Source organism: Pogona vitticeps, chromosome 5 (assembly GCF_051106095.1).
Source record: "Pogona vitticeps strain Pit_001003342236 chromosome 5, PviZW2.1, whole genome shotgun sequence".
Classification (NCBI taxonomy): Eukaryota; Metazoa; Chordata; class Lepidosauria; order Squamata; family Agamidae; genus Pogona; species Pogona vitticeps.
The window spans coordinates 73,620,598-73,643,265 of record NC_135787.1 but is presented as its reverse complement, the minus strand read 5'-3'; the positions used below and the strand labels follow the sequence as shown (position 1 = coordinate 73,643,265).

Genomic DNA, 22,668 nt, shown 5'->3' with positions numbered 1-22,668 from the left:
GGCATGAATGCTAATTGTCATTATATGATACAGCCACGTGCACTTGTTTATTCAGGTGTACACGGCGGTTCTAAGACTGGATAAATGGGGAGGGCTAAGGAAAGACCTGGCAAGCTACATTTAAAATTTTTTTGCTAAGAAAATTCCATGAAAAGGCTCTCAAATGATTTCAATATGGTGCCCAATAGTAAGATCCTCAGGCCAGAAGGTACCCAATTAGTGAATGGAGAAGAGCAAAAACCTGTAGCAAGTAGTTCTTGCCTGGGGCAAATCCAGTAGGAACCTCAATTGATGATGCTACCAATAGTGAAAGCAAGGGTCTGCACTGCATGAAAATACAGCAAGTAGCAACTTGGAATGTAAGAGGAATGAGCCAAGGTAAATTGGATATTGTGAAATGAGAAATGATCACACTGAAAAGTGACCTCCTTGGCATGACTGGACAGATAATGGTTATTTTCAGTCCAAGGAATTTACCATCTATTACTCAGGTCATGATAAGAGCCATAGGAATGGAGTCGCATTTATTGCAAGCAAGCAAATGGCCCAAGCAGTGGAAGGCTTCTCCACTGCTTCATTCTAAACACTGTCCATTTCAAGAGCTAAACAAAAAAAACCCACAATTCTTTATACTAAAAGAAATACTTAAAAAGTATTTAATTGACAGGGAGCAGTTTTTCTTACCTGTCGTATCTTTAGATTTGTTTCACCATCTAAATTCGATGTTTCAATGTAGCACATAGCTTGTGGTTCACTTAGAAGACAGAGAAGACGCATTTTTAAAAATAGTGTGGAAAATATACACATTGAATTACAATGTCATTTCTTAGTGTGCTAAGAAATGACATTGTAAAACATACATGTTGACAAGTCATTCACATTTCCAGAAAAAGACTATCAAAACAACTTAAATAAAATATATTTAAACTATTGTAGGGAAGAACATCTATTCACTCTGCCTTTACCATGCACTATAGTTAGAATATTTAATATATTGAAAAATTCCCTTGCAAAGTATGTTAGCCAAATAGAAAGATAAGGCCACAAGCTATGGAATTGCAACACAAAACAATAAATTACTTTGTGGGGGTTATGTAACCCCCTGTCAAACCAAGTGTGCAACATGAAGCATACAAGAAAGTCTTGACTATGTGAGACAACCTGCAAATGCAGAGTAATTCCTGAGACAGACTGATGTTCTTTCACAATTTATAAAATATTATTTAGTATAACTACGAAACAATTCTATGTTCACATAGGAAATTTCTCAATTTTATTCTGATTGATTTTTCCCCTAACCATCTTTTCTGTAAATGTAAATGACAGACTATTACTTAGAATTTAGACTATTTCTCTACACTATTTTGTTGATACTTATCTGTATTCCAGTATACCTACACATATCTGGAAACAGGTCTACTGAACTCAGTAGGACTTTTTTCAGAGCATGTAACTGTGTGATTGCACTGTAAGGCTATAATCCTACACACATTTATTTAGGAAGAAGTCCCACTGTTGTCAGTGGTCTTACCTCCATGTTAACATGCAGAATACTGAGCTGTATATCTTGCAACAGATTTTACAAATAAATAAGACAGCAGAAGTATTAATAAAGAGAACATGCTCCACTACAGATATTCCTTGAAACAATGATAGCACTCATTGCTCAAATTAAATTACTTTGATTACTGCAAGGTAAATGCAAGCATAAGATAGACAGCATTAAAAATCTGAAATATATCATAGTATCATGCACTATTTTAATCACAGACTATAACTGTTAGCCAATTGCATGCAATACAAAACGTACAACATTTACATTTGTGCTGAGGGTCCTCTATGAGCCATAAAATGTGACAACTGCTAATATCTGGGGCATTGTATAAAGTTACTGAAATAAAGTGGTGCTCTATACTTTTATTATAAGTGTATTATTAGTTAAAAAATGTAAGTAAACAGGGCATATAGAAATATTCCAGAAAAAACAATTAATAATATTGCTTGATAATAATAGTGGTAAGTACAGTATGTAAGTAATAACTGGACAGCAAGAAAAAATAAATAAATTCTGCATTTTCAAATATTCATATATTTTCACTTGTTACAGTGCAATCCTATGTGGGTTAACTCAGATTAAGTCCCACTGAAATCAACAGGATTTACACTACAGGAAATATGCACAGAATTGCAACCTTAACTATTTGTACAAACTCTACCAAGAAGTAATGCTGAAGTAATACTGCTTTGGCACAAAAAGAAAACTTTCTTGTAAACTCATCTTACTCAGGTGCTGTATTCTTAGAACTGAAGTGTATATAATCTTGTTGGAAAGTAATGGTGCTACAAACTCTGCTTTGTAACTCAGGATTTGGTGTAAGAGGACCCACAAACACATTTTTTTTCTGAAACTGCTTCATTCTAACCTTGATGACAGACTGATGAGATCAGCTGGGAGATGCTCCCCATTGGTCACTTTCACTATTTCCCCTACTGCAACCTAAATATTCCAGTTTTAAAATTATAACAGAGTAACAAGTAAGAGTTGGGGAGAGGTTTAATGGATGAACGAGAAAAAGATAGAAAGATGAAAATTACTATACAATGCATGTTAACAGATGCTTGATTTTTTTTCTTCAAAATCTATTTAAATTAGATCAAGGCCAACACATATCATGATGTACATGTTTTTCAGTGAATGTATTTTTAGACACAAAATTGTTAGAAAAAACTTCCACTCAAAATGGTTAAAATGTAAGCATCTAATTATTTAAAATGTACAATTACAAATCAGATACTGCAGTCACTGGAAACTGTTTAACCAGAGATAAAACTTGGTATACTTAATGGAAATAGCTTTTTTCATTCCAAACTATAAGTTCTGTTTATGCTAATTGAGAGCAGAACCAATGGGTGTTAGAATCTACACTAATTAATTTTGTTTTAGTTGAAACCTTTCTAGAGGAGTGTAGTTTGATTATAAGGGAAGAAAAATTAACTTAGTAAGTTTAAGTGGCATTTTAAAATTGATCTGCCTATTATTTGATTTAATTGCACAACTTGAAATGGCCCCTGCAATCAGCAGTCTCCTCTATAGCATTTTTCTTTGATGGACAGGCTGCAGTCCTAGAGACTCATACATGGGAGTAACTTTCACTGAATTCAACAGGGATTTTCCTCTGACAATATGCATATGATTGTGCTGTAAATATCTATTCTGCTATAGTCCAATTGGAAGAAAAATTAACTGTAAAGTAATACATGCACTTGAGTTACAAAATTAAGGAAATTAATGTCACATGCCACTTTAAGAAGTCAAACTCCTCAGTTGTGCAGTGTGTGTGGAATCAGAAGTACATCAAGTAACCCTTTCCCATCTTCTCATCACCCATGCTTTGCCCCTTCTAATGTCTACACACAAATAGAGCATATGATGTGAATACTAATTATAGGTCTTGCTATAATAGTATGATGAGTAAATCCACACATTTTCCAATATTTCAAGAGAAAACTACACTCTAATCTAGAAATAAACAGACACCACCTATTACCATTGTAATATCTTACAGTGGGGGTGGTAAAATAATTACACATAAATACTAGGTATCAGCTAATGAATGCTGCTAGCACTAATGAGGCTTATAGCTTGTTAGCTATGTGGCACAAGCTGGCACAATCTGTTTATTTCCATTTGACTTCCTCCACCTGTGGCTGATAAGCATTGTCAGATATTGTAGGATCAATTATATACTAGATTTCTAGGAGGAATATTATACAGTACGAGAAAGGTCACTGTACTGCATTTCTGGCCCTCCAGATCAAGACTCTTACATAACCATAACAATGAAAATAATTATGTGCTGAGAAGTCAATTCTAACTTATGGTCAACCTTTCCAGAATCTTCTAGGTACAGAATACTATGAAGTGGTTCACCATTTGCTACAGTTCAGAAAGACCATTAGGTTATTGTGATAAAGCTGAAACCTATTGGAAAGTTAGGATTACAAAGGTATGCATGGAAAATGTGATCTACCATCACTCCCAATCTGTCATTTGAAGCAAGAGTTCAGTCTTAGCAAAGTGGCTGTGCAGAAAATCAAATCAACACTATGTTTCACCATGAAACAATTTCAATCCTGCTAACTCTATTCTTCTCTATCAGCAAAACCCATCATTCTTAGTATTACTTATCGCCTCATAGCTTACAATACAACTAAATGTAAGTTTTATAATGTTCAATGTGACTTACTCCCAGATATTGTGCAAATGACTGCAGCATAAATTCTTCCATATTGCTATTTAAATAGAAAAACATAGGTCAAAGCAGTCAGAAAGCAGCACAGCCATTTTCTCTGACCTAGCAATTCCCACCAAAGAAGTAAAAACACACACACACACACACACACATGGAATCACAGTCAAGGACTTACATAAATAGGATCTATACATAAGATCTGCTTATGTGGAGCTTACAAGCTACATATAATGGAATTTTCTGCTCTACACAACAACTAAATGTACAGGAAGTCTATTGTCTTTTTCTTGTGGCCACCCTAAGGAGGTTGTAAACTGAAACTGAAGCTTCCACAGAAGAAAATGAACAACTCTATTTTGTACACTGATGCAAAAGAAGCCGAATTTTAAAATCTGGAAGGAAATTATGGCAGTGTAGTTTTGTTGTGTCATGTTTTGTGTTGTCTGGGAATTCATTTTTTTCCTTTGGAATTGCTATTAGTTATTGCTTGCAATGAAATATTCTCACTATTAATGAGAGAAGTATACCAATTAAGTGATAAAACATTGTGCATATTGTATATATCATGCTTATAACCCACTAACATTTCAAGAAATTAATTCCAACTCCTGTACATATACAATCTTAAATAATAGATGCTTCATTTTAATAAAGCAATGGAATCTATACATCAATTACCTACCATTTTTGAAACTATTATTTTAAGATTATTAAAATTGCCAATTTAACCTGTTACACAGTGTAACTGATGGCCCAATCAAATAGATTTTGGGGAAAAAATGCTTCCACATATTCAGTGTGGACCTGTAAATAAAGCTGCCCAAGGAAATATAGATTTAACACTTTCAGTATTAAGCATAATATTTTGCATTTTGATGTGATAAAGAAATCAGAGGTTTTTATGACTTTATATCATTAAACAAATTGGAAACTTCAACCACAAAAGGCCTTGATAGGTTCACAGTAGCTAGTTTTGTTCCTGGTCTATAGTACTCTTTGAATAAAATAGTATTTCAGTGTTTTACATGAAGTTAAGGTTTGGGAGGGGGAAGTACTTCAGTTTACTCTTTATTTCCTTGGAGAAATGTCAAGGCAGGATAGAGAAGGCAGTCTCTACTCTGGAAGCATTGATGAGCATCTCTACCTTGATGAGAGAAGTACAATGTCTGCAGGTATATATTCTTTGCCCTTTATTAAAACTATATCTCCAACATCTACCTGAAAGAAAACTAGGAATTAGTTAATAATAGAGCTGATTATTCTATTTATATATGCATTGTCTAATAAAAGTAGAGAACCATTTAGGTCAGAATTTGGAAAGTTCAAAATATACGCAAATTACGCTAAAATCAGATGAAGAATCACCTGCTTAAATTCTCCCGATAGTTAACACACTAATTTGATGTCTTGCTTGATTTTTTGAATGAAAATGAAACAATATTTTTTACATTGTCACTAATGTACCCTAGAAAGGTATGGTGACGATTCTATGGAGCAGTTTTATGACAAATTCCTGATTTTTTTTAAAAAAAGACAACTACTGTCTACAATGCCTTGGAGAAGCTCTCATAAGCAGGAAACAGAAATCTCTCCCAGAATTGAATGCCAGAATCTTATAATTGGATGGTCTTTCCAACCTTCTACATATGAAGCATGAATTCTGCAACTTAACAAGGTACTGTGTTCAACATATGACAGGAAATTTGGACTTACCATGAAGTATTCTTTTCTGCAGTGATAAGAGGTTAGTTTAGAGTAGGTTAAGCTATTAGTTGCTCCAGAGGCAGGACCAATCTGTCAATCAAACTGCATTATCTTTTCCTGACTGAGAATGGACCCTCACAGTTCTATGATGAAGCTTCATGCAACAAAAAGTTAACTTCCATAACGGTACAAAAATCTCATACTAAAACAAAAACCTGTCTATGATATCCAACAGTCATCAAGATTATCAACAATTAGATCATATCTTATAGAAGAAACCACCAGGCGACCCTAGACTATCCTCCCATCACTGCAAAAAAGGATACTTCACAGTAAGTCCAACTTCCTTTTTCCTGCAGTGGAGGAGGATAGTCTAGTGGGGGGCATATCCAAGCACTCAACCTAAGTGGGAACAGAATAGCTCAGTGCTCCCTAGGACTCTATGCTCTGCAGCACTTATTGTCCAAAGGCTGACTTTAAGAGGCAAAAAAGTCTCGTAGTACTTAACAAAGTTGCAAAAAGGCACCCAAGCAGCAGCTCTATATATCTCTACCAATTATGCTGATTCTTCAAAAGATCTGCACTCATAATGGAGTGAGCCAAAATCCCATGAGATACCTGCAAAGCAGATGGTTGATAACAGAATGAAATGCAATCCTTTAACCATCTTGCCAAGGTAGAAACAGAAATCTTTCACTTTAAGTGTCCCCCACCAAATGGAAGTGGTGGCACTGCGGCTTAAATTGCAGAAGCTTCTGTGCTGCAAGGTCAGAAGACCAGCCGTCATAAGATTGAATCCACGCGACAGAGTGAGCTCCCATTGCTTGTCCCAGCTCCTGCCAACCTAGCAGTTCGAAAGCATGTAAAATGCAAGTAGATAAACAGGCACCACCTCGGTGGGAAGGTAATGGCGTTCCGTGTCTAGTTGGGCTGGCCATGTGACCACGGAAACTGTCTTCTGACAAATGCTGGCTCTACAGCTTGGAAACAGGGATGAGCACTGCACAGTCAGACGCGACTGGACTAAATGTCAAGGGGAATCTTTACCTACCAAATGAAAATAAATAGAAAATCCAACACTGTAGAGCAGCCATTTTCAACAGGGTGTGCACATCTGAAGGGAGCACATACTGAAATATGTGAGAAGGGGAGCTCCAAGGGTTTGGGGGCACAGGTAACTAAATCAATGAAATACCCAAGCAGCAGGAGCCTGGCCCTTTGAGCAGGCTCCCCACTGTTTTCATGGTTTTCTTAGAACAGAACACAGGCAATTCTGCCTGCTACCTCCCCAGTGATTCCTGATACAGGCACCCTGTCTTTTTCATTGGAAGCAAGTTGACCTGCCTGTTTTTGATTGGAAGACCTACATTTCTTGACCTATTCACAAGCATTCACTATATAGTATTTGTTAATTCTTTTCTTTTCTTTAATTTCCTATTTTTTAAAATTAATTTCAGAAATAATTTTTCTCATGAGTTACTTGGAGAAAAAAAAGTTGGCATTATTCTGTGGAACACTTATCATATGGTTTCACTGCATCTCTGCAAAACTCATCTTTGTTTATGTGCTTGAACTGTATGATTACATTTTCAAATTAAAGCACGAGGCCAAGCAAATTGAAAAAAAAAACATTTTGATACCTTGCATCCAGAAAAGAAAGATAAACTCTAGGATTTCTTCAAAAACCTTTGAGAAGGCCAAAACCGACACAAATTCCTACCCAAACGTCACAGAGATTAGAAGAGTTTTTTTTTTAGAGATGGGGGTATTGGTATACGACTATCCCCCCCACAGGTGCAGATGAGGGTCCAGCAGATGAGGGGACAGACAAACCACTCACCATTCCGCCGTTGCTGCGGGCTCCGCACTCCCTTCCTATCACTTTAGAGCTCGCAATGGATTAGCCACTCTTCGACCTGCGAGAGAGGCTCGTCATCCCGCCTTCTGCCAGGAGTGGCTAATCCACTGCGAGCTCTGGAGTGATAGGAAGGTTTCTTCACAGAGCCTGCAGCAGTGGTGAAATAGTGAGTGGTCAGTCTGGCCCCAGTGGGTCGGACTTTTGTTATCTGTACCTTTGGGGGGATATTCACATACCAATACCCCCATCTCTAGTCTTGTTGCATCATACGAAGTTAGTAAACAGATTGCTAAAACTGGCAATGCTCACAATATTGGTTATTTATCCTGCTTTCAGTGTCATAATAATGAAACCAATGAACCAATGAAACAAACCTGCTAATTCCTTTGAGAACTCCACTGTTGCCATAAGAGCTGATGAGATGGCAATTGACACTGAAGAGGGCTTGGTTGTGTGTGTGTTTAGTCGTTTAGTCGTGTCCGACTCTTCGTGACCCCATGGACCAGAGCACGCCAGGCCCTCCTGTCTTCTTCTGCCTCCCGGAGTTGTGTCAGGTTCATGTTGGTTGCTTCGCAGACACTGTCCAGCCATCTCATCCTCGGTCGTCCCCTTCTCCTCTTGCCATCACACCTTCCTAACATCAAGGTTTTTTCCAAGGACTCTTTTCTTCTCATGAGATGGCCAAAGTACTGGAGCCTCAGCTTCAGGATCTGTCCTTCAAGTGAGCATTCAGGATTGATTTCCTTTAGAACTGATAGGTTTGTTCTCCTTGAAGTCCAGGGGATTCTCAAGAGCCTCCTCCAGCACCACAATTCAAAGGCATCAATTCTTCGGCGGTCTGCTTTCTTTATGGTCCAGCTCTCACTTCCATACATCACGACAGGAAAAACCATAGCTTTGACTATTCGGACTTTTGTTGGCAAGGTGATGTCTCTGCTTTTCAAGACGCTGTCAAGATTTGTCATCGCTTTCCTCCCAAGAAGAAGGCGTCTTTTAATTTCAGGGCTGCTGTCTCCATCTGCAGTGATCATGGAGCCTAGGAAGATAAAATTTGACACTGCCTCCATATCTTCCCCTTCTATTTCCCAGGAGGTGATGGGACCAGTGGCCATGATCTTAGTTTTTTTGATGTTGAGTTTCAGACCGTTTTTTGCACTTTCCTCTTTCACTCTCATTACAAGGTTCTTTAATTCCTCCTCACTTTCTGCCATCAGAGTGGTATCATCTGCATATCGGAGGTTGTTGATATTTCTTCCGGCAATCTTAATTCCGGCTTGGGTTTCTTCCAGTCCAGCCTTCCGCATGATGTATTCTGCATATACATTAAATAAGCTGGGGGACAATATACAGCCTTGCCGTACTCCTTTCCCAATTTTGACCCACTCAGTTGTTCCATGACCAGTTCTGACTGTTGCTTCCTGTCCCACATATAGGTTTCTCAGGAGACAGATAAAGTGGTCAGGCACTCCCATTTCTTTAAGAACTTGCCATAGTTTGCTGTGGTCCACACAGTCAAAGGCTTTCGCATAGTCAATGAAGCAGAAGTAGATATTTTTCTGGAACTCTCTGGCTTTCTCCATAATCCAGCGCAAGTTAGCAATTTGGTCTCGAGTTCCTCTGCCTCTTCGGAATCCAGCTTGTACTTCTGGGAGTTCTCGGTCCACATACTGCTGAAGCCTACCTTGTAGGATTTTGAGCATAACCTTGCTAGCGTGCGAAATGAGTGCAATTGTACGGTAGTTGGAGCATTCTTTGGCACTGCCTTTCTTTGGGATTGGGATGTAGACTGATCTTTTCCAATCCTCTGGCCACTGTTGAGTTTTCCAAACTTGCTGGCATATTGAATGTAGAACCTTAACAGCATCATCTTTCAAGATTTTAAATAGTTCAACTGGAATGCCATCACCTCCACTGGCCTTGTTGTTAGCCAGGCTTTCTAAGGCCCACTTGACTTCGCTCTCCAGGATGTCTGGCTCAAGGTCAGCAACTACATTGTCTGGGTTGTCCGGGATATCCACATCTTTCTGATATAATTCCTCTGTGTATTCTTGCCACCTCTTCTTGACGTCTTCTGCTTCTGTTAGGTCCCTCCCATTTTTGTCTTTTATCATGTTCATCTTTGCGCAAAATGTTCCTCTAATATGTCCAATTTTCCTGAACAGATCTCTGGTCTTTCCTTTTCTGTTATCTTCCTCTATTTCTTTGCATTGTTCATTTAAGAAGGCCCTCTTGTCTCTCCTTGCTATTCTTTGGAAGTCTGCATTCAAGTTTCTGTAACTTTCCTTATCTCCCTTGCATTTTGCTTCCCTTCTCCTCTCTGCTATTTCTAAGGCCTCGATGGACAGCCACTTTGCTTGGTTAGTTCAGTGCAATCCAAGAAATTCTCTTTACAATTAGATGAAACTATTTTACAAGATAACGACGGCCTTCTCGTGGCTATGTGAGATTCTGGAACAGGGAAGAAATACTGTTCGCCAGGAGGATTAAAACGGATACTAAGGGACTATCTATTTTTGAAGATGTCAAAAGTTACTTAATCAAGAACAATATTCCAATTGAGAACATAATGTCTTGTGCAACTGATGGTGCTGCTTCTACGGTTGGTCCATTCAAAGGATTCATTGCCCTTCTGTCTTTGCTATTCAGTGGATCATTCACAGGCAGCACCTAGTATCTAAGAACTTGGGAGGATGCCTCAATATTTTGCTTTCAGTTGTCATAAAGGCCATAAACTTCATCAAATCCCATGCCCTTCAGGATCAGCTTTTCTGGAAGCTATGTGAAGAAAATAACTAAGATTTCCAGCTGCTGGTGATGCACACCAAGGTTACGTGGCTTCCCAAGGTTACGTGGCTTTGCCTTCAACATTTTTTACACTCTTGGACACCATAGTTTCCTTCATGTCAGATAAAGAGCATGGAGAAAAACTTGTTGATGCTAACGCAGATTTATTTTATCTGGCAGACATTTTTCAGAAACTTAATTTGTTAAACAAGAGCTTACAGGGTAAAAAAATAACCTTTAGGTAGTAAGGAAGCCATTGTTTCTTTCCTTAAGAAATTCAAAGTCTATTGGCACAATATATGACATCAGGAATTTTTACAATTTCCAAACCTATAGATGACTGTACAGGCACCAAAAGGTTACTGTTTATGCAAAACGTTTCAAGCAGAAACACAAGGATATGGAAGAAAGATTTAATAACATGTTAAATCTGAGTATTCCAGATTTTCAGAAAGTGAAACCTAAGTCTTATCTTGCAAGTTGGCGGAAGCTTGAGTAACTGAGAGAAAAGTAGATCTTTGAAATATTCTTGGAGAGAAATAATAGAAATCATGGGCTGGACTTAAAGTTACTATCAGAAAAGAAAAGCTAGACTGAGAGAATACAAAAATACTCTGCCAGATTTTATAATACCATAGAGAGAGCCTCATTCAAAGTTTGGAACTGCATAATATCTCAGCGAGGAAATCCCTAGGAAATTACAGAGGTATCAAACATATGCTGGAAGCGTAAGTCACAAGAGGAAGGCTTTTACCACATGTGGTGGACTTGTAGAAAAGCGAAGCAGTGCTCGACAGCAATGCATACCCTGTTACAAAAATATTGCCCTGTAGTATTCCATTAAATCCAGAACTGTTTCTACTGACAATAAAGATAAGACAAAGAGTTACTGAGTTATACATATAGTCACAGCAGCTAGAATTCTCTACGCTAAGAATTGGAAGAAACCAGAGATACCAAAACAAGAGGAGCTCTTGGAGAAGATTTGGAAAGTAGCAGAGACTGACATTTTATTGGATGTGCTGAAAGACTGTCCAATACAAAAGGCAACTGAAAGATGGGATTTATTATACAAATGGTTTGAGTCAATATATAGAGCTTGATAAATTATTAAACTAAGAAGTAACTGCAAGTGGAAATCTAGAGGGGTAATTAAACTGTAGAAATGAAGAAAGATGATTAGACATTGTAACGTGAAAAATAAGATTTGATGACAATTTATTTTACGTTCTCTTTCTCCCTCTTTTTAATCCTTTTCATCCCTTATACCCTTTACCCAATTCCAATTAAAAACAACAACACGTATTTGGTTGAGTGTGGATTCAGCAAGGCGGTTTTCTTGACAAAATCTAAGAACAGAATTGATATTGTGACAAGAGGTGACCTGCGAATTTCATTGTCTACTTTGGAGCCTGATATCATGAAACTTGCAGAAAAACATCAAGCTCAAGAACTGCATTAAACCTAACAGATATTTAGTTTCATACAGTCTTTTTAAAAGTTTCGTCAAGTATGTCAGAATGTACATGCTTTCCTGAGGTTCAATAATAAATTATTTTATGTTTATCTCTTCATGTTATATCCTTGTTTGACAGGGGGCTCTGAAACATGAGAAAACTTCCTAGGGGGTGTAGCCAGAAAAAGATTGAGAATGGCTGTTCTAGAGAAATTAGTGTGAGAGGGGTAAATCAGAATAGACCTACACACACTCAAAGAATGCCACTTACTTTCCCTTTCATACCTGGGATGAGGATAAAACAATGGAACAATCATCTCATGACTGCAGTAGAGCAGGGAGTCTATCTTAGTCCTAAAAGGTAGGATCTCCTCTAAGAATCACCAAATCCTCCTCAATCATAGATTACCTTTAACAGAAAAGGCAGCCAGCTCTGTGATCTATTGTGAGATGAATCCTGCTGGGGTCTCTCAACAGCTGGCAGTGCAGGAAACAGCCATAATTGAAGGGACTATTTTACCTGCATTAAAACTCTTGCTAGAGCATGAGTTGTTGCAGTGGTTTGCTTGTGTCAGGAAAGCAGCAGCCATTGTGGATATGGCAGGTGAAAACATGACTATGACTTACACTTCCAGGCATGATACCATCAAGTCTAAAAATTTCACAAGACCCCCAAATCTATAGGTCAATCATTTCCCTATTATGCCACTTTGTATGTGTTTGAATAAATGAAACCATCTAGCCCCTAAAAGTGAGTCTCTTCTAATTTCAGGAAAGGCAGGCTTTAGACCTGGCAAGAGCCGTACAGCCCAAATCTTAAATGCAACCCAGCATATAGGAGATTATTTTGAAACCTATAAAATAATGTCCACCATCAAATCCTGCTCAAAAAGCTCTGTCTCCTTACTAAATATCATGGACTAACAGAAATGGTTGCCCTTTTACTTCAAAACCAAAGATTCTTTGTTGAATTTCAAGGGAGGCACAGTCACTGGAGAAATCAAAGGAACACTCTTCCCCAGGGTGAAGATAACAGGAAGAATGGAAGACACGTGTATAGGTAATAAAGGCCCAGATACTCAAACCTTTGAAATCTCTGGTGCAGGGGGTGAATTATTATGTGGAGGTAAGCCTCCATTAGAGTGAGTGAGACCCAAAAATATTCTGGTATGGGTACCCTAGAATAGTCCCAAGGGTTTCTGTATAAAATCTTAAAAAAAAAAAAAAACCCTCATACTGATCCACTCTCTTTAAATCTAGGATAGCTCTCCAATTATTATTATTCTTTGGCACCAGAAAGACAACAGAGTAACCACTGCACCGATGAAATCATCTGGAGAACCCAGGTATCTAGGTTATTTGTTACCACTTAGCAAACAACAGTAACCTGCGTACCACCAGTAGATCATCACAGTCATTGTTGCTGCATCGGAGATACAGTAGTGCCTCGCTTAACAGGCGCTCCGTTTAGCGATGAAATAGCTTAGCGATGACTTTTTCGGAACGTTTTTGTGCTTCATTTAGCGATAGTCCCTATGGGCAATTTTCGCTTAGCAATGGTTGGGACCATGCTTCGCATAGCGATTAAATTTTGGGTCCCCTGTTTCACTTAACGATGGTTTAAACAGCCTTATGTTTGCTGCTTTTTAAATGTTTTTTCTGTTATTTATAAAGTTAAAGTTTACTGTTAAAAATGTTTGAAATCATAAAATGCACTTAATAAACCCTTTGTTAACCAAATTTGACTTTGTTCTGACTCTTTTTTAATTTGTTGTTGTATTTTTCCCCCATTGAGATGCACTGAATAGGTTTCAATGCATTTCAATTGGGGAACTGCATTTCACTTAGCAATGTTTCCTATGGCGATTTTCGCTTAAGGACGACAATTCGTTCCTATTGGAATGGATTATCCGGTTTTCAATGCATTTCAATGGGAAACCGCGTTTCGCTTAGCGATGAAATCGCTTAGCAGCGATTTTTTCCGAATGAATTAACATCGCTAAGTGAGGCACTACTGTATCTGTGGTCCCTTACTGGAAAGACTTGGTCTATATCTGCCTAGGTTGATCTCTCTCTCCCTTCCATAGCTATCAAGGTGTCCAACACTCCCGCCCCTTAAATGTCTGATCAAAGAGATGAAAAAGTGTCTTAGAAGATTTAAAGGTACTGTATGCTTGCCCCCTTTTTATCTGAAGGCACTACTTTTCTTTTGTCTTAGTCTCCAACACATTGTCTAAGACTGTAGGGCAGCAATGGAGAACCTATGGCACATGTGCCACAGCTGGCACGCAGAGCGCTCTCTGCAGGCACACGAGTCATAAGTCGCTGGATCGCTTCCCCCCACAGCTGAACCTGAGGAGGCAGCTGCAGCCGCGGTGCTAGCACCCCGACAGGCAGTGGGCCAGGATCTGGAGCAGCTGGTGCTGGCGACTGGAGGCAGATCCGGAGGCACCTATGTGCCCGGGATTCCCCATTCTGCTGCCGCTTCTGCCACCGCCCGCTGTCCACTGTTCTCTCCCTCCGCCATTTTGGCCACTCAGGCCCAAAAATGTTCGCCATCACTGCTCTAGGGTATCACCAAAGAGCCTTTTCTCTGCAAAACGAGTGGAATACAAATTGATCTTAGACTTGGGAGTCTGCATTCTAATTTCTTAACCAGAGATGGCATCTGGCAACCTCATCAGCAGCCACAGAATGAGCTGAGAACTACATCCAAACTAGTATTAGCCATAAAGGTGGCTGCTTTGATCAATTTATTGATTCCCTGTCTCAGACATTATCACCAGGAACTTACACCAAAATTTCCTTGCCTATTACACAGAGCTGAGAGCAAAGACTGTATCCACTGTAGAAACTCTGGCAGTTAAAGCCAAAGTTTCATGGGCTACATAGACAATTATAGGCAAATATTTAACTTCTCATCCTTGGGATATCGAGTCTCCTCCCCATACTTAGGACACAGAAATCCAGATACTACAGCTGCTACTAGGGCATCCATCAAAGGAATCTTAAACTTATCACTAACAGTAATAGAGAAAGAATAAAAATGCTTAGCCTGTAAAACATTAAGTTTAATGCACCAGGGAAAGTCTATTCATGGGAAATAACATCCATAAACAAGCCTGGAAAGGGAGCCATTGTACCAGACTCTGCATCAATCACCTTCTGATATTTTACAGACAGTACAAAGAGCTGCATTTGGATAAACAAATTTGAGGGGAGGGAAGCATGATTGTGCCAGCTAGTGAACCAGATGGCTCAAAATCACACACACCACATCTATCATTGTAACCAGAGATGAGGTATTCATATTAGTATATGAATATCCCCGTACAGGTGGAAATAACGAGAATTTCGCCACTGCTGCCAGCTCTGCTGAGGCTTCCTATCACGCTATTCTCCACAATGGATTAGCACTCTGCGACCTGGCAGAGAGGCTTGTCATCCCACTTCCTGCCAGGACTGGGTAATTGATAGCAGACAACGGCACGATAGGAAGGTGCGACGAGCTCGCATCAGCGGCATATCATGACCCTCATTATTTCCACCTGTGCGGGGATATTCGTATTTGTATACAAATTCCCCCATTTCTAATTGTAACTTGTAAATTATGCCTCTTCACCTGACTGTGCCCTCTAAAGGGTGTGAATTTAAGAAGTGGAAGAATAATCAAAGGACTGAAGGCCAGAACAGGTACGTTTGCGAACACAATCTCTTTTATGTCCATAAGGAGATATCTAGAAGCCAGATTATGGTTAATCTCTACCTTTTACATTGGTGCCTTGAGTTGCGAACCTAATCCATTCTGGAATGATGGTCGTAACTCAAGTTGGTTGTAACTCAAAGCACCATTTCCCATAGGAATACACTGAAACATGATTAATCCATTCCGGCCAACAACACCCCCCCCAAAAAAAAACCACTGCAAGACCCATCAAATCACAGAAACATAACCTCCCTCCCCGAATCAAACAAACCAATTCCAGCAGGGACTAAAACACACACTGCAAGATCCATCAGAAACACGATTAAGATGTTCCAGCTGAACCCCCCACTAAAGAACACACTAAAAAAACTCAGCAGCCACAGAATTAAAAAAATGCTAAAATGACACACTGCAAGACCCATTGAAGCACAGAAACATAACCCCCCGCACACACCAAACCTGAGCAGCCACAGAATAAAAAAATTCTAAAACACATTGCAAGACCCAGTGAAGCACAAAAACATAACCCCCCTGCCCAGCCCAAACCTGAGCAGCTACAGAATTAAAAAATGCTAAAACGACACACTGCAAGACCCATCGAAGCACAGAAACATGAACCTGAACCCAAACAGCCACAGAATTAAAAAAAACCAATTCCAGCAAACCCCCACCCAGCCCAAACCCATGCTGCAGAACCCCAGTACTCACCCAGAACAAGCAGTCTCTCCGTTTTAAAAAAGAAAGTCAAAAAGCAAAAATAAAAGCAGTACCAGGCAGTCCGAAGCATCTCTAAGAACGCACTCTCTCTAACCGCTGGAGCGAAGGAGCTACGAAGAAACAGCCTCTTCGCCGACCAACGGTTAGCAGTTTGAATTCCACACCTTTTTTCTGATCGTATCTCAAAGCTCTGGTTGCAAGTCAAAGCAAAATTTTGCGACCGGAGCTGGTCATAACTCAATTTGGTCGCAAGTCAGGACAATCATAAGTCGAGGCACCACTGTATTTCCTTTCAGAAAAAGTGACAGGAGCAAGGCAGCAGTTTTTACTCATGGCCAGGCAAACTGTCGCCTTTATATGAGAGTCAGATTGTGACTGCTTGGTTTTCTCTACACCAGAAAGGATGGGAACAATGCACTTAGCCTCAGCAGCCCCTCCTTGCCTGCTGTCAAGGTCTGAATAGTTTGCAAAAGTATCCAGGAACAGTTCCAGATTATCTGCCCTGGACATACCAAATTCTCTCAGGGGAAGTCAAGAAAAGGGAATGCAGCCACAAAGATTAAGAGGAGGAGAGCTCTATCAAAGATCCTGTGTATGGACTAGAGCTCAACAGGACAGAAACTGAGAGAGTTCTCTCTCAGTCAGGAGAATGCAATGTAATTTGATTAACAGCTTGGTCCTGCCTCTGGAGTAAGTAGGAGGAGTTTGCCCACACTAGACTATCCTCCTCCACTGCAGGAAAACCATACAACAAAACTGAAACTTCCTGGCTCTCAAAAATGAAACTCATACTAGAGGTAACAAAATTTATCTAATCAGCTGGCTGAATGAGAAATGCATGTTTCTTTTAGGCTCTAACTAAGATTGATTAAATTATATCTAGTGAAATTAGAAATATATAAACCGAATTTTCCATTTCAGATATTTACAGCTTTCTTACAGCTCTACAACTGTACAGTTCACTTATATAGCTAATTATAAAGGGGAACCAAATTATCTGGCATGTTGGCAAAGGAAAGAAAAAAAGAAAAAGAAAATAAAATGTTGCTGCACATTAAAAATAAACATACAGAACATGTCTTCTGTTTACAGAAGAGTTTACCGTATTTTTCTGTGTATAAGACGACCCCCACTTTTCTATCCCAAAATTAAGAAAACTAGGTGAGGTTTAGCAAAAGTAGGGTAAAAAGGATCAAAGTGCTGCAGGATGGCTTTGATCCCTGCTTTCTGCCTTTGTGCTAAGTCCTGCGTGGCTTAGGAAAAGGGAGGAGGAAAGGGATCAAAGCAATTCCACAACTGCATAATCATTTTGATTCCTTTCCCCCTTATACAGCCACAGGATTGCTTTGATCCTTTCCCCCTCCTTTTGCTAAGCCCCATGGGACTTAGCAAGCAGATGGGAAAGCAGGGATCAAAGCGATCCTGCAGCACTTTGATCGCTGTTTTCCTTTTGCTAAGGCTTAGCAAGTGGAGGGGAAAGCAGGGATCAAAGCCCTGCAGGATCACTTTGACTCCTGCTTTCCCCTCCACTTGTTTTTTCTCCTCAGCTTACTTCCGTGTATAAAATGACCCTCAATTTTTAGTCTAAAGATTTTAGACAAAAGTATAGTCTTATACAGCGAAAAATACTGTATATCTCACACTAGATCATTGTTCAAGGAGAAGCAAAATCCTTTTTTTGCATGGAAGCTTGTGTAAGCTTTTGCAAAGCATAAACTGACAGAACACTACACATGCTACCCAAAATCTTCAGTAGTGACTGCACAAGAATCTTAAGAACTGCTCTAATAGCTATTTTATATGTTTACAGTACTTCTGATTCAAACCAATGTTTTCATTTTATTCTGAACATTAAACAGATCACCTACCTTCTCCCAGTGAACAATTTCCCAAGCTCCATTTCTCAATACTACAAATAGGAAGAACAAACAATATGAACACAGAAGTTGATTATTTCATGTAAAATAAACAAAATCCTTATTTATGGTTTTAGTAAAAATGTTTATAAATTAAAAAAGATAATAACCATATAAAATGAAATAAGTAACATTTTCATCTATGCAGGGGCAAAAATTATACTACTTATAAAAACATATGCTGAAACATACGCACTACAGCTAAAAGCATGTTTACTGAACACAAAAACATGGTGTTAGAGTTTGTTACTGTGAGATCTATCATGTTTTGGCCATAAGAAGTGAGGAAATAGCACATATCTCAGAGAGAATAGATGATGAACATCAGCCACATTTTTAAGTTAACATTTAACATTTCCAGAGCTGAAATCTTGTTGTGAAATTCTGACCACCTCAGTTGAAATTGTTCCCAGGCCTCTAATTTCTTCTTAAGGATGAAAGTATTTACTTGGGAGTCTCAAGACCCTTAGGAAAGCAATCAGAAAAGTTTAATTTCTGAAAAAATTAGTGCCATTGCTGATGTCATCAGCCTCATACAGTATAATTTAGGTAACAGTATTTCAGCCTAGGGGAACATGATTATCTAGATCAGTGGTTCTCAAAGGAAAAAAGCAGAAAAAATATTTTCAAATGCATTACCAGAACTGGCCACCAGAGACCATGCTATGCAGTTTTCACTAGCAAGTATTCATGGCACAATCTCTGGCTGCCTCTAGTGACCAGTTCTGGTAATACATGTGAAAACAGTTCTTTCTGGATTTTTTTCTTTTAATATTTTTAATATTTTCAAGCCATAGATAAGTGAATCAGTGACACTCATCCCATGGATAAGGAGGTCCTACCTACTGCACTATTTCAAAATGAATCACAATAAAACAAAAGAAGCCCCCCAACTTCATGACTTTATTATTCAATTTTTCTATATTGCACATTACCCACTTCCTACCTTGTATTTGCTTCTTGTTTACAGCATTATCAGCTTTATGTCTTTTCTGAAATAAAATTATATGTCAGATTATTGTAATTAAGTGTAAACACCCATGCTGAAATCCGGTGGCATAATTTATGCCTGTATAAAAGTTATGGTATCACTGGCAGGGGATGACTTTTGATAATTAAAATCTTCCTATTTCTATACTGTGCCTTTTCAGATTTTTGTGTTAATCCCTCTTATCATGTAGAAGCTGGCAAAGCCTCATGATGGGAGGCATTAACACCATCATGTTTGGTAATTAAAGATTTCCTCCTTCTGTTCTGCAGCTGCCAGCTATCACATGATGGAAGGGATCACAAATAGTCAGAAAAGCCACAGAACAGAAGGAAGAATGTTTTCATTACCAAAACTCACATACTGCCAGTAACATCAGCACCTTTCCACAGGCACATGTCACACAACAAGACTTCATCCATTATACAGTTTAGAAGGGGAGCTGTAAGTAAGAGTCATTCATTGAGGGCTCTGTCTCAAGAGTTTCAATCCATCACCCTTCTTAGGAGCCTATCATATTTGCAGACAATGCACTGAAAAACTGTATGTGTGGAAAGGTATATATAACTTCTGATTTAAAGGCTCTTGGAGACAGCATGTCTGGCACAATAAAAATGGCATAAATATTTAAATAAACAAAAAAGCAACTATTAATAATCAAATACAGTTTTAGTGTCAGAGGACAGTTGTATTTCATGTCCTTTCTACATGCACATATTTGTCTCTCAGTGATCTGAATATTACAAATGTAATTCTTTCAGCATAAATTTCACTAGCAAGCTTCCATGAATTAAGAAGTTAGTGTAGACCTCTGCTGTTGTGCAACGCGTAATGCAACTGGTGTGCAATAGCAGATGCCAATGCAGACTTTTTAACTTCTGCAATTTGCTGCTGAAATTCTTGCAACATATATTTATGATTCATATAGATGAAATCCTGTTCCTTGTTATATCAGGTTGCAACTACAGTAGGCCACTGAATTATTGGAAATTTGGCAAGTCAACTCATTCAGCCTATAATTCAGCATAAATCAGTCCAGAAGCCAATTTTTATCATCTGATCTTAGCCATACCTGTAAACTAGCTGCCTTGAAGAATATAGCTGTGACACCAAATGGATGGAATTTCTTGTGGTAACTGTTAATCTATAAGCATCCATTTGTTGTTATACTTAATGCCTAATTAATACACATGTTTTAAATAATTTAATAAGATACAAAGAAATGCATATGCATGTGAAAATTGTTCCTCAGTGAAACAAAAAAAGAAAAAAACACCCTTCAGTTTTAGAATTCATTCCTGGTGTCAGGAAATGTTTGTTGTAAAAATTTCCTGTTTCAAAAACAGGTCCAAACAGGAAGAGGGGAAAAACCTAGCATAAAATTTTTCTTATATAAACTACTGTGGCACTAATCCATATTAAATATCAAAAGAACACAAAAGTTTGATAATTATAAAATGAACAGCAAGGATAGTTAGTTGTTTCAGTTCTACTCCTGGACTTCCTATTGTTAGAACATATTGACAAAAATCCAGTTGCACAACTACATGTCTGCAACCCAAGGCTGCATGTATGGTAGCTGTATTAGCACCAAGATGGAAATGCTATCCCTAAACACTTGTTCTGGCTCACTGCACAATCGGTCATGCTGGGAATACACAGTCTATTGTGCAATTGCAAAACATAATTCATTGTTGTTGGGCATAACACCCAACACATTGCATCTCTGTGTGAATAGGATATTGACCATCATGTATTTCATATGTATGATAATGGATATCTGTTACACAGCCCAATATTTTCTTCTTGCTACACAGAAAAAAAATTAAGATCTGCTACTGTTCTAGAAATTCAAGACATTCCACATACTACCTATATAAAGTTATCTTCTATACATTGGAAGCACTTCTGAATTGAATTGAATTCAATTTGATAATTTATATTTAAATATCCATGCTACTTAAACATAAGGATTAAGATCTAATTTTATTCGGAAAACATTTTAGGTTTATCCCACTGCCGGAAAACTCAAGAGTAGTGGCAAGGACACTGGATGACAGAATATAAAAATTGAAGGAAGGAATAGTACTTACAACATCTTCTATTATTTCTTTAACTGCTGCTACAACTAAAATAAATAAGAGAGGAACCAAGGTTGTATAACGTCCTGTTGGAGAAACATCTGGAATTTGCTAAAGAAAAAGAGAAAGAATATTTAGATTTTAACAATTACTCATATTTTATAACTATAATAAACAAAACAGTAATATGAAAGCAGTATTAAGCCCTTTAAGTGTAAGAGAGAACAATCTCTTGAAAACAGATGAATGATTGGGGTGGACAACATGTGGCCTACAGCTAAATGAACTTCTCCAGAGGATCGAACAAGGCCTCCAAGACGCCAACCACCTCTAATGAAATTGCTTGTTTTTGTGTGAAAGAATTGGATGGTGGTGGTAATAGGAAATGGTGTGGCCATCCAAAGTCCAGGGATGAAGATGTATGGCTCCTGGACCTCTAGACAATAACCACCCCTGTAGACAGCTAAAATGTCAGAAACAGTGATTTTTTTTTTCTGTCAGATATTCTTTTATTTATCTAAATGAAACTGATAAAATGAGTTTAGTTGTTATTTCATTAGAGCAATGTGTACTACTGATGTTAAACAAGAAATTCCATTCCTGTATTTTCTGAATTTGTATTACACAATTCATGGATAAGAACATTGTAGCAAAGCATGTTCAAATCAAACATGTATATGTTTACCTCATTTTCTTACCTGAAGCAATGCAATGAAAAGAAAAAAGGCATTTGCAGCTCTTCTGAACTGGGAATAGAGGAACCTCGGCAGGAATGTGATAAAGTTGTATTTTGCAGTGCTAAGAGACAGAGAGTAAAATTGCATATAATTAAGTAATAGATATGAAAATCATATACAGTGGTGCCTCGCTTAACGATGTTAATTGGTTCCCAAAAGAACATTGCTACAGGAAAACATCGCTAAGTGAAACACCATTTCCCACAGGAATGCATTGAAAACCGGATAATCTGTTCCAATGGGAACGGATTACCGTCCTTAAGCGAAAATCGCCATAGGAAACATCGCTAAGCGAAACAATGTTTCCCCCATAGGAATGCATTGAAGCCTATTCAATGCATTTCAATGGTTCTGACAGGTCCGTTTTCGCTATTTTTAAAGTGTCTTAAAATGTTCAAAAACTGCATTGAACGCATTCCAATGGGGGGGGGAAATTCACCAAAAATTAATGAAGACTCAGAACAAAGC

At 38.4% G+C, this 22,668-nt stretch overlaps 1 protein-coding gene across 5 annotated transcripts in view; it reads right to left on the bottom strand.

Moving 5' to 3' along the window:
• The window catches only part of ATP8A1 (ATPase phospholipid transporting 8A1), a 138,870-nt gene that overhangs the window by 91,331 nt on the left and 24,871 nt on the right, over positions 1-22,668 (bottom strand). For 3 of the 5 annotated variants that reach the window (XM_020786218.3, XM_073001199.2, XM_073001197.2), the window contains exons 3-8: positions 22,162-22,261; positions 21,476-21,574; positions 19,341-19,386; positions 18,347-18,387; positions 2,424-2,497; positions 685-754 (exon numbers count right to left, since the gene is read on the bottom strand). In XM_020786218.3, coding sequence (XP_020641877.2) covers positions 685-754; positions 2,424-2,497; positions 18,347-18,387; positions 19,341-19,386; positions 21,476-21,574; positions 22,162-22,261 — 430 coding nt within the window. Of the gene's footprint in view, positions 1-684; positions 755-2,423; positions 2,498-5,397; positions 5,472-18,346; positions 18,388-19,340; positions 19,387-21,475; positions 21,575-22,161; positions 22,262-22,668 lie in introns of all 5 variants that reach the window. The other 2 variants (XM_078393978.1, XM_078393979.1) reach the window with 1 other exon arrangement.